Genomic DNA, 13151 nt, shown 5'->3' with positions numbered 1-13151 from the left:
GTGTCTGCTCTTTCAGTCTGGTTCCAATATAAAATTGCTCTGAGACCAGATATAAAGGCCTTTTTTCAGGGGGTGTCGAGGATTCAGCCTCCCTTCGTTCCCCCGGTTGTTCCGTGGGATTTGACTCTAGTTCTGAAGGTTTTACGGGCTCCTCCGTGCGAGCCTTTAAATTCAATAGACATCAAGTGGCTAACAGCGAAGACAGTATTTCTTCTTGCTATAGCATCTGCACGTAGCGTGTCGGACTTAGCTGCACTTTCCTTCCGTGAGCCGTTCTTGGTGTTTCATCAAGATAGAACAGTACTACGTACTAGGGAGGGTTACCTTCCGAAAGTAGTGTCTAAATTTCATATTAATGAAGAAATAGTAGTTCCAGCATTTCAGGGCACTAGTCTCTCGCCAGGAGAGGCTTCCCTGGATGTGGTCCGTGCATTAAGAATTTATGTGAAACGCACGAGCAAATGGAGGAAGTCTGATTCACTCTTTGTGCCTTATGGTTGTCATAAGCGTGGCTGACCAGCCAATAAACAGACACTGGCCAGGTGGATTCGCATGGCAATTTCATTGGCTTATACAGAGGCTGGTATGCGGGTGCCGGATTCAGTAACGGCACATTCTACTAGGGCGGTAGGTCCTTCGTGGGCGGCCCCCCGGGGTGCTTCTGCTGAGCAATTATGCAGGGCAGACACATGGTCTTCCATCCATACCTTTGTCAAATTTTATTCCTTTGACACTTTTGCCTTTCAGGATGCCTCCTTCGGGCGTAGGATTCTCCTCTCTGCAGAGAGTCAGGAGCGTCCCCGCCCGTAGGGTTAGTGCTTTGGGATATCCCCAACGTATTGGCTGTGGACCCCATGGACCCCGAAGAAGAAAATAAGAGTTATGGTATGACATACCTTTGTTAACTGTTTTTCTTCGAGGTCCATGGGGTCCACAGGACACCCACCCAGACGCACCTTGGTAACAAACTGGCTACCTGAGGCAGGGGGTCAGGTATATGAGGAGGGACCCGGTGCATCCTGGGAGCAGAGAGCTCGTTTGTATTAATTGTTTGGTGACCGGGATTCATATCTCAACGTATTGGCTGTGGACCCCATGGACCTCGAAGAAAAAGAGTTAACAAAGGTATGTCATACCATAACTCTTATTTTTTCAAGCATTTATCCTGTTGGACATTATAACTGCCACAGTTATCACTCTTGTACGGATAAAATGCTTAGAAGTAGCGTTACCACTGTGTCAGGATACTGCCACCAGCTTTGTTGTGTCGACATAGTCACTGTGAACCAATCGTATGTAACCCGTTCAGAGTGATGCAGAACTGGAACTACAAAGCAGAAGAGGAAGAAATCATGATGTGCAGCCCTCTGTGGATCATGTCTGGTCATGACTGTCCTGCATATGGCTCTGGAGTGGGCCTGCTGGCTGCTACTGCTTACCTGGACTGCAGGGAGTTGATTTCCCTCACTTGTCATGTTTATGTTAAGTGCAGGTCTTATGGGATGGAGAGAAGTTTATTCAACATGGGGAAGCGGACTAGCTTCAAAGTTGTATATTCCTATTAATGCCTCTATTTACTGTATGTAAGCATAGTTAGATTTGTGTTGTCACATCTCAAAGAAATTAAAATATAACATTTCAGATCATTAAAAGGTAAAACAAGTACTCTGGATAAATGTGGCTTTATGATGACGACATAAACATGCTTATATAATATATGTAATACTTACAAGGAAAATATCTCTCAAGCAGAGGTGGTTAACCAACCAACACCTGGCACATATCTTACCTTTGAGTCAATTTGTAAATTTCTCTCTCTTCTTCCTCCTTCAGTTTCTCTACAAAGCTATCCAGCACAGGCATCTCAAACTTTATATACTGGGCAACCTAGACAAAAGATGGATGAGCTACATGAACTTCATGGTTAATGTGATACATATCAACAGCAGCTTCAACAGAGCTTGAGAAACAATGCTTAGGGGGTGTGGGTTGTGATACATTCTTGTATTTGTTCCCCTTGGAACAGACTTTGCAAAGCTTCCTGAGCTATTTAAGTACACATACAGGTCCAGCAAGTGTATTCCAAAATAAATGCCCCTTACACTCCTAACCTGTAGGTTGACAGATGTTCTGGAAACTGTCCGTGGTGGGAACATTGAAAAACTTCCCATCAAAGTCCACCTACGACCACCCCCTTCCATACTTGCCAACTTTTACGTGCTCTTCTCCAGAAGAAGCCTGGAGGGGAGATGCAGCGGACCATTTTGGGGGCCCTGCCATGACAAAATGTTGTGAATTGTGAGTCTGATGGGAAGGGGCGTTGCTAAATGATGCAAATCATGTCATTTTAGCTCCACCCTCACCATACAGACCCATGATTCACAGTATCTTCCTGTCTTGCCCACTTCACTACTACTCCTCTTAAAATAATACTCAGTTTAGCCTAATGTATGTCTTAAATTATTCATGTCAGTAAGGGATCATTAGGAATGTTTTTTTATGTGTCTAGAACTTCAACTGTAAGGTGCAAAATGCGTCTCATTATTAAAGACCTGACCTGATCTCTGGATCTCCAGTAGAAGCAGATAATTCTTTTTGCGAGTAACAAAAGGCTGTTTACCCTCCCACAAAGCAGGGAACTCTCACAATATTTATTTTCCCATAATTCTAATTACCAGGAAGAGTGGAAATAAGTTCCTATAACAGTTTTACCTTATTTGTGACCTAAAATTAAATAAGGGGTGGATTTCATGGCCTAAGCAAATATCAAGTTGCATGGTTATCCCAGTTTACTAAATACAAAATGGTAAAAAAAATTACACATTTTCAAACTGACCAGTAGATGGCAGACAGGAGCTGTGGTTTAGAGTGAGTTTTCATACTGAGGGGCCTATTCATTAAAGCTAAAAATTCTCTAGAGATAATTAGGTTTAGAACTCGCATGGAGTTCTACCTAATTATAGGTGGAATTCATCATTCCACCTCTCCATAAGTATCTATTCCGAAAAGCTGTCTTTTTTGCGATGACAGCTTTTCGGGAAATAGATACTTTTCCCTGCCTACACCACCTTATTGCATCTGGAAACAGTGCTGCGCATGCGCTGTTACATCTGTAAAACCAGCGCATGCGCAGCACTGCCTACAGATGCATTAAGTTTGTGTACCCCTCCCGACCCCCTTCCCTCACCTCCCCCTACCCAACTTACCTGTCCGCGCAGCAGCCTCCGGCTCCGTCCTGCTGGTCTGTCATGTGGTTCCCCAGCAGACCACATGACAGAATAGAAAAAAAAAAAACTTTTTTTTTTTTCTAAACTTTCTTGTGCTCTGCTGGGGAGCACACATGTCCGACCAGCCTCCGAAGCCTGAGGACGGAGCAGAGCGCCGGAGGGACTCGTCGGGGGACCTGCACACGCGGATACAGGTAAGTCGATTCTGCTATTCGCCACCTCACAGTGGCGAATAGCACAATACCACAATTTCCACATCCCCATACTAATGTATGGGGAGTGTGGAAATTAACGCAGGGGAACTTAGCAAGGAGATATCTGTGATATCTCCTGTGCTAAGTCTGTTCATGAATACCAAAATAACGTTATTTAAGGAAAATGTCCTTAAAAACGTTATTTTAGTGTTGATGAATAGGCCCCTGAGTCCTTTCCAGTAATGTTTCTCTGTATCATTCATGTCTACATTAGAAATTATTTACTAACCTCTATTTATTTAGTATATTTTTAATTTCCACACCAGTCCCTGCCCTTCTTGAGTTTGCAGACATAGGGATAGTTTTGTCTAAGGGCAAAAACCACTATTGTCCACAAAAACAGTGATAGGGCCAGGGGCGTTTCTAGAGAGGTGGGGGCCCGTGTGCAGTCTCCGACTGAGCTGTGCGTGGCCAATGCCGGAGGTATAGACTCTGGGCACTAGAGTGTGCCCAGAGTCTATAGTGTACGCACAGGTCACCGGGAAAATGCCCACGGTGGCCATTTTCCCTGTTCTGCGCATGCGCAAATGACGGGAAAATGGCCGCCGCGGCCATTTTCCAGTCGTTTTACAGCGCCGGACACCCGTGCTGACGTGGGACTCCGGAGAGGTAAGTAATATTATGGGTGCAGGGTGTGCGGTGCGGGGCCCCCTGGACCCAGGGGCCCGTGTTCCCCGCACCCATTATAGATACGCCCCTGGATAGGGCTTTTTGCTGTTTCGAACACACTGTAGATCAGAGTAGGGGCTTTAGCATAAAATGGTATCACATAAAGAACTGTATATGTTGGCATTAGCAACCTAGAAAGGTTTGTAATATCATAAAGCACTACATATTGATATAACATAATGCATTTCCTCATGGTTTGCAACATGGTTTATCCAGGTGCAACGTCACTTCCTCTTCTTTTTTGCTTTGCTCACAACACAGATTAAGCCCCATAGAATCACACAGATTTGGTATCATACCATTAGAGAGGACATAGCCCACCTCAAAGAACAGTACCCGTTTATAAAAGAAGGTACAGGGGTCTGTCAGGAACGCCCGCATCTTTTTTTTCCCCGAAAATGTGTCTAAAAGGTCCCCATACATCTGCGACGGATCACCGCGATGGGATCGGAAACGCTGATTCACCGATCGGAAATGCCGACCGGTGGCCATCGATGTTCCATAATCCGTTGCAGGATCGGTGAAATTCTACATGTTAAATTTCATCTATCTGCCAATCATGATAATTGTTTGATCGTGATTGGCATATCTGTGAACTCCAACATTTTTGATTTCGGCGATCCAGCAATGCCGGGTTACAGGATAGCAAATTCGCGGCAATCCCTCGCTGATGTACGGGGACCTTAAGTCACAATGCGATGTGACTAGGTGATTAATTTGATATGCAACACTTGTATATCTGTATGCGACTGAATCTCGGAGTCTGTATACAAGAGATTCAGTTGCCTGTAAACAAAGTGTAGCGGCCGCAGCTTTTCTCATTCCAAGTTCCGTTGTGCTTCATATACAGACTCAGGTGCACACAGATATACAAGTGTCTCATATCAAATGAATCAGCACAGTCTGCTAATGCGTCCTATTTGCATCGCATTGTGACTTAGACACATTTTCAACCAAAGAGACGCGGACGTTTCTCAATCACAATATGATGTGGCTAGGACACACCAGCATACAGTGCTGATTAATTTGATATGCAATACTTGTATATCTGTGTGCACCAGAGTCTGTATATGAATCACAATGGAACTTGGAATTAAAAAAACTGCGACCGCTACATTGTAGCACTTTGTATCCAGATTCAGAGACTCAGGTGCACACAGCTATACCAGTGCCGCATATCGAATAATCAGCACAGTGTGCTGGTGCATTGCGACTTATGGTGCATACACACGGTCAGATTTTTCTTCAGATCTGAACGATAACGATTTAAAAAATCATTCAATCGTTCATATCTGAAGGAAAATCTGACAAATCTGCCATATCTGTCAGATGAACGATTTGAACGATGCGCGTTCCCGATGGTCAGATAACGATATCTGACATCTGTTGTGTTTGCAGTCAGACTTGGACCATTCCATTCATTTTAATGCAGTCAAAAATCGTTCAAATCGTTCAAATCTTTGGTAAAATCGTTCAAATCGTTTATCTGACAGATCTGACAAATCTGACCGTGGCTATGCTCCATTAGAATGAGTTTCATCAAAAAGATGCAAAAAAAGATACCCGACGCTAGCAGAGTCTCACGGGACCTGGCACGCCAAGTGGTGCTTTTTGGTGCGACTGCAGCAACAAAGTGTAAGGACACATCTGTATGTGACAAAACTGCTCTGTGGTTTCTTTGGCCTGGTGTGCTGAGTGCGCTCAGATCCACACACTCAGCAGATTTCGGAGGAGAAGATGCTGCCACTGGGCATGTGTAGCAACTCCATTCCATCCCTTATATTGCATGTAGTAGATGCAGCTCTAGTAAAAACGTGTTATATACTACTGCTATTGTGGTCATGATTCGAGCCACAGGCCAAACTGGGGGAGGGGTTGTCCTGGGCAACTGGGACCCCCCCCCCCCACTCTACATTTTCCTATACAGTGTCCTCTGAGGTGCTTGCTAACACTAGCTCATAGTGTCAATTGTGTTGGTGACAATGTAGAGGTCATGGTTTCTTTTTTTAAATTAGTTTTACTGTTCTTAAAGATATTGTGATAATACTTATTGTATGAAATAGCATTTGGAACATGCTACTCACAGCGCTCATTTCAGTGTTTTTCTAGCTTACCAGCAGTGCAGATGTTTATAAAGCTACGTGAACATACTCAAAAGAATCTCATCATGTAACTGGCTGAAGTAACACTTCTAGTCCCAGATGGCTATAGTTTATGAATACTGCTTTCAATTACATATGTTTTTCTGGACTTGTATTTCTGCTTTCATATGAAGGGTGATGGAATATCAAAGGGGTTACTTACTGTATGTGCTTGTACAGTATTTTACAGTAGGGGATGCATTGTTCTTTATGGTACATGACTAGTAGTTTTTGATAATCAAATTAAAATATTTTAGTATTTTGATCATCAGTGTATACAACTATGTTTGGCTTCATTGTGTATGTGTGTATTTTTTATTGAGCCACAGAAAAGCTGTCAGCCTATGAGAGAAGATTCTGTAATACTGTAGGTTGCTGCATGGGGAATACTTCTTACATAATCATTGCAGGAGAGAATGGGAGGAGCTAATGTTGGGTGTACTGTGACCAGAATAATGTCTTCTTATGTATATGTCACTCACTGGCATAGATAATCTCTTTCCAAACATGGGCATGTTATTAGTGATGTCAGAGGTTAACAAATTGAAGTATTCATAACCCTCATGTATTATAACAATGTTATTTCACAGTTGTTTCTAAACTAGATCATCAAAATGATCAAGCAATTTGTCAGAGAGAACCTGAAACCTCTTACACATTGCGTCTGTGACAGTTTTTGTCGTCATTCCCCTGCCCGACCCCATACACATATGCTTAAGCAAATAATAACTTCCCAAACAAAACAAAGTTGTCTACAAATAGTAGTAAAAGTATTAAAATACTTGTTTACTTGAGTGAATGGCGCATATATCATAAATCACACAGCACAAAGTATGGCAGCTCCCTTTTGTTAATAAATGGAAATATACAAACCATGGGCCAATTGTAATAGGGTGAGAGTCCGAGAACTAGCAAATTCGCATGTATTTAGACTAAAAAAACTACGAATTATGTATTGTAGTCATAAACAGGCCACTGGAGACGTCAAGCCACCAGAATAATAAATGTAACATTTATTTAAGAATTACAACTCGCCCAGTGAAATAGGGTACAAGAACATGCAAACTCGCATGTTTTTAGACTCAAAAAACTCTCACCATTTAAACTCACATCCAGATGTTTTCCCATTTTGAAGATAAAACTCGACCAATGTGAGAGCTTACTGCTAAATTCTCACATTTTCTAAACTCTCACCCTATTACTTTTGGCCCAATATGTCTGTCTGCTGTCTTACATCATGTGAGACCTCCTCTCCAAGATCAGTCTCCATTAGGAATAGCCTAGCGATCCTCTCACAGGGGCTATGCAGTATTCTGGAGATAAGTGGAAACTCAGAGTCCGCTAACTTGGTTCTTTCTATAAAAAAAAGACAGTCATATCAGTTAATGTGCACACGATTTGGCAGTACAGTATTACCTCTTTTAGACGCATCTACCAATGTTCAGTTATAGAACTGTGGAAAGCTATCCGGACTCATGATGCAGGTGCTTCTTATGGGTTCCAGTATGGGTCCCCAAGCTGTGAGGGCAACCTCTGCAAAAGCCAGGGCTACTTGCGAAGCATAGGCAGCATGTCCATACTGACACCCCAAACTGCACAGCTTAGACAAAAGAAAGTGATATGCGCGCAGTCTAGGGGACTTGAGTGGGCAGGGCAATAGGGAACTATTGGTCTGCGCAGTGTCTCTTCCCCACCCACAATCTGGCTATCTTCCTCCCACACCCAATCCTCACAGCCCAGGAGTAGCACAGACTACCTGCCTGAGTTGCTCACCTTGTCAGTGTGTTGGATGTGAGCAACATTCTGCCTAAATGATAAAAGGTTGGCAGGAGAGAGAGCTCCACAATGGCTGCCGCGATCTGCTTTTTCATGCCAATTACGTTTTTTCAGACAGATAGCAGGTACATACTGACAATATACTGGCACAGGCGGTAAGCAGGACTGAGCTGAGCAGGGACAGGCCCATGCAAAACACCATATGGATGGTGAAACCCAGGAAAATTATCTATTCTGTTAACAGGGCTTCACTATACATGTGCAGTACCAGGCACATGGTCAGAAGCAGGATGGACCATCATTGCGTTTAAATTTTGCTGTGGGGTCCATTTGTGCAGTGTTCCACCCCTGCACAAGTTTACATTTGTTTCTATTGCTCATCCACTAAAACAAAAACGTTATTTGGAACAGATTTGGTTACTGAACAAAACAATGGTCATACTATGTCTGAGAAACACTTTGGCTCATTTATATAAAATATTCAGAAAGTTTCATTGATGCTTTGGCTCATTGGCAGAACTGTTCCATTGGAATGTATTGCGGACTTTGGGCCTGATTTATTACGGATCGCAACTGCAATATCGTACGCATGCAAGATGGCTACACTGCGAACACGCAGAGCACGGTAAGCCATCGCAGAGTGATTGACAAGTAGTCAGTGTTTGGGGGTGGTGATGGGGGAATGGTTGGAGAAACGCAGGCGTGCCAGTCCGTTTGAACGCGGTTACCTGGGTGTGCATAAATTAACCACTGCGACAGCATAAGCAGCTTGTGTACTCACTGTGTGCGACGAGGTTAGCATTTTCTGAGTAAGGTCTGACCTGTTGTAATTGTGCGTGAGGGGCCAATATCACTCTATGGGGCATATTCAATTAGAGGCGAAAAGCCGTTTTCTGCGAAAAACTTCGCCGGTGACATCATTTCGTCAGGTGAAAACTTATCCCCGTATCAATTGTGGAAACTTTTCGCCAGTGCGGAAAGTCAATGCATTGGTATAGGCGAACAGATTTGCCTATGAAACCAGGCTGAAAAAAGTGCAGAATTGCGGTTTTGGGGTGCAAAGGTGGGGAAACCACCCTGCACCCTTGGGACAGGTCCCCAAAGGTTAACTGCGTAAAAAAAATAAAAAATAAATATGTTTTAGATTTTTTTTTTTAACACCCCCCCCCAAAAAAAATTACTTTGAAAAAGAGGGTGAAAAAGTATAAAGTTAGGGTACAAACTTAAAAACTAGCGAAATAGACTTTGGGGGGTTTGCAAGTATGAGGGTGTTTTTTTTATTGCAGGTGCTTGCTGAAGGTGCGTTTTTCACGTTTTTTAAAACCTCACTTTTGCGATTTTTAACGATGCATAGCACCAATTTTCATGTACGTCAAATTTGCTGGAACTAGTTATTTTCACAAAAAAAACCTGACAAATGCTATTCTTCACCACTTGTGCAAAGACGCTAATTAGCAGCTATTGAGAGCAATTAAGTATCCCAAATAGCTTCAGCAGGGCTATTCGGGGGCATCTACAATGATCCCCAATTTTTGTGCATCTTTTGGGGGGTGTCAGGCTGATTTTCCCTAATCTGACAGCACTTTTCGCCTGTCTGCATTTTGACGGGTCCCGTTTTCGCGTCTTTGGAATTGAATAGGACGAAAAGCGGGGCCCAGTACTAAAAGTTTTCACCGGCAAAACACGCGAAGACGGCGAAAAGTACGGCAGGTGAAACTGTGCTGACTTTTCGCGGATAATTGAATATGCCCCTATGTTCCCAATGTAAACGCAAGACTGCAAGGTATTAGGATGTGGAATAGCAGTAGTGGACGGCAGTAGGCATCTCTATGCTGGCTGTGTGTTGAAATTGCGATAGCATTCATTAGAATATATTCGCAGCGGGTCTGCGTGCGTAATCACAGCTGCGATCACAATACTGATCCATAGTGAATCAGGCCCTCTTACTTTATCTAAGCAAGCAGAATGACCTGTGTTTATAGAAAACTATACTGGAAGTAAAACCTACTTATCAATATGATGTAGTTTATTTTTAGCTACTTTCATTTACCTACATGCAGAATCTGTCGAACCATCCACTGTACTCCATCATTTAGCCTTAAGCCCTCTTCTTTTGATCCCTTTCAGAATTAACCCCTCCCCTTATCTTGTCTCTCTCAGTTAGCTATGATCTGACAGTAGGTAAATCACTATTACGTATAAAGAAAGACTAATATTAAAGTAACTTACCTCCTGTCTCATGAAGCAGATATAGTCCAAACTCTGATGGGCTGTTTTCAACCTATATTAAAAATAAAACATTTTAAGCAACGCATAGTTACAATTGGGATATTCTCGGTAATTTCTGGTGTCCACAGTTTCAAATACATAACAACCTATCATTATTTTAAATTAGTAATCTACTGTGGTTATCCTCACTATTAGGGTCCGGTACTAATTATACTAATATAAAGATGCCTTACTGAAGGATGTTAACTGATATTTATATATAGGTTTACAGTAGTACTATTTGGCAATCCAATATATACGGAGTTTTCTCTTAGTATTTGTGCAATGATATGCCCTACCTTCATTAGCAGCATGTATTAGATATATTTTACAGAATTTTGACCTATTTATGTTTCCTGAACAAACATGTTATCTCGGTAGGAAGTTTTTAGTGCCTGATATAGACCTTTCTGATAGTGTGACAAACAGAAACCGGCTTTCTTTTGTGGTGAGTCCTGCTTTCTATACCATGAGCGAGTGATGTTAATGTTTAAACAGTTAAAGGTTACTAAGGGCATTTAGAATGGGAATGACAGGCTAGTTCTTTGGAAAACTCTAAACTATAGTTAGACCATAAACATTATAATTACTGCAATATGGCTGCCAACATCTCTAACTGTTGTGAACCATATCGGGTATGGCTTTGCAGTTTCCACGTGGCAAATACTGCATGAACTCTGTTTCTGACTCAAGTGAGCAGATCACGTTGATGCATTGCATATAACACTGTATGACTATTATATAAATTTAAATCCAAGCAACATGCCAGGTACAATGCTTACATAATATGAGTCCCTGCCTCCTAATATAGAAGACTCAGTTTATACAACCTACAAACAAGGAAGTGAACAATTATATGGGCACAATAAGGATATTGCATTGCACAACAAATATTCACAGTGTGTGACCTCACATATTGCAAATTAAGCAGGTACGGTACAATCATATTCAAGGGTCAATCCAATCATGTGCGAAGGGTGCGAGTTGCTGTTGCAACGGCGTTAAAATGCCAGCAACAGACCGGCACTTTGCGGCCCGCTCTGAGCCCGAATTCAGGGAACTTTGTTCGCAGCACCATAAATTCAGCGAATCCAGGCTGCTGTAAAGTGCGGCCATTGCCGCGATGACTCACCCCGGCGAGATCATCACGGCTAATAGGATTGACCCATAGGAATGCTTCTTAAATTTCAGGGGATGTGTTAAACCAGTCCTAAGGAGAGATACACGATCTTATCAAGGTGGGTGAGAGGGAATAGTGAATGTGGAGACTCCAAAATACAAATTAATGGGGGCAACCTGTATGTAATTGTTAAATGGGAGAATGACCTGGGACAAGATGCACTATGCCAAAAAATACGGTCAAACCTCCAAAAATGCCATTTTCAGAGGTTTGACCGCATTTCCCATATGCAGCATCTCCGGAAAGTGAAACTGTTTGGAGCTTGGTCCTGATAGATAATGCCATCAATAGAAGCCTATGGGCTTCTTTCAGAGTAATCCCCGAGAGGCATCCAATAGGATCTCTCCCAGGTCCCCCCGCGGCTCACACATGTACAGAAGGGCTCCAGGTCATAAACCCGGAAGTCCCAACACCGCAAATGACAGCTCTTATTGGAAGAGCTGCCCTTCGCTTAAATGATTATGCATATGGCGTTACTAAACGCCGGTATGCATGCGATCGTTGTGATGTGATGCTTGGTGCATCCCACCCCTGGGGTTTAACCACCCCCTAGCAATGGATTTGACAGCATGAAACAAGATTGTATTGAAAAAGATTTGAGTGGGCCTAAGAAAGGTCAGAATGGACAAATAAAAATATGAGGGAGAAAAGCCACAAGAGCGCCCACATTGCTTTTAGTATCAATTCCCCAAATTCTTGAACTGTGAAGGGTTATATCATCCAGAAGGTCCACATCACTCTACTCTTCACAACCTCAGTCAGTTTCTATAGGTTTTTAATTAATATGTTTCCATCAGGTGATTGCAACTTCCACTTACCCTGAATTTCCTCAGCAGCAGGCTTAACACTTGAGACGTGGTCATGGTACTGGTGACACGAACATTTGTCACAGAGCCGTATGCTGGAGTAAACACAGAGGTCTGAAAGAAAAAGATGTGTATTAATAGGTCAGCAGGATAGAGGAAATCTGTGTTGTGACCTTCCCATATCCCACACGTACAAAAGGACGTGTACTCTCAATGCCTTCTTATACATATTAAAGGCACATTACAGTCCAGTACCTGTAAGCAAACTGTAGTCAGTGAAAAAGGGGCAGAAGATCACAACAGGTTTGCACCACAATCACTAAACACTGTGAGGGGGATACGTTAAGCATCGCATTTTGGTTGCAGTAGCGGGATGCCACTGATGCGTGGTGGTGTTTAGTAACGCCGTAAGCATGTAGGCTTAAGCAAAGAACAGCTCTCCTGAGAAGAGCTATCCTTTGTAGTGTGGGGACTTCCGAATTTATGACCCGGGAGTCCTTCCACACATGCGTGAGCCGTGGGGAACCCTAGGAGGGATCCTATTAGATCCCTCTCGGGGAATTCTCCATTAAGAAGCCCATAGGCTTTTATTAGGATGGTGTTTCCTACCGGGTCCAGCAAAACTTTACGGAGCTTGGTGCATGATATGGTGATTGCGGTCAAATCTCTGAAAACTACATTTTCGGAGGTTTGACCGTATTTTTCAGTATAGTGAATCCCGCCCTGTATAAGGCAAAAAATACCTTTAACAAATACAGTAAGTCAGTACAGAAGGTATAGTGGGGTATTACATCAATATTTTTTAAATTTATCAGGAGATACAAATCAAA

The 13151-nt window shown here is 42.8% G+C and overlaps 1 protein-coding gene across 4 annotated transcripts in view; it reads right to left on the bottom strand.

Annotated features, from left to right (window-relative positions):
- The window catches only part of LOC148521554 (ras association domain-containing protein 4-like), a 251148-nt gene that overhangs the window by 12772 nt on the left and 225225 nt on the right, over positions 1–13151 (bottom strand). For all 4 annotated transcript variants that reach the window (XM_088474964.1, XM_088474963.1, XM_088474966.1 and 1 more), the window contains 4 exons: positions 12334–12435; positions 10297–10348; positions 7526–7647; positions 1790–1887 (listed from right to left, as the gene is read on the bottom strand). In XM_088474964.1, coding sequence (XP_088331090.1) covers positions 1790–1887; positions 7526–7647; positions 10297–10348; positions 12334–12435 — 374 coding nt within the window. The remainder of the gene's footprint in view (positions 1–1789; positions 1888–7525; positions 7648–10296; positions 10349–12333; positions 12436–13151) is intronic.

This window comes from Taudactylus pleione, unplaced genomic scaffold (genome assembly GCF_031769625.1).
Source record: "Taudactylus pleione unplaced genomic scaffold, aTauple2 ptg000157l, whole genome shotgun sequence".
Taxonomy (NCBI): Eukaryota; Metazoa; Chordata; class Amphibia; order Anura; family Myobatrachidae; genus Taudactylus; species Taudactylus pleione.
The sequence above is the reverse complement of the archived record's forward strand: the minus strand, read 5'-3'. Positions and strand labels throughout refer to the sequence as shown.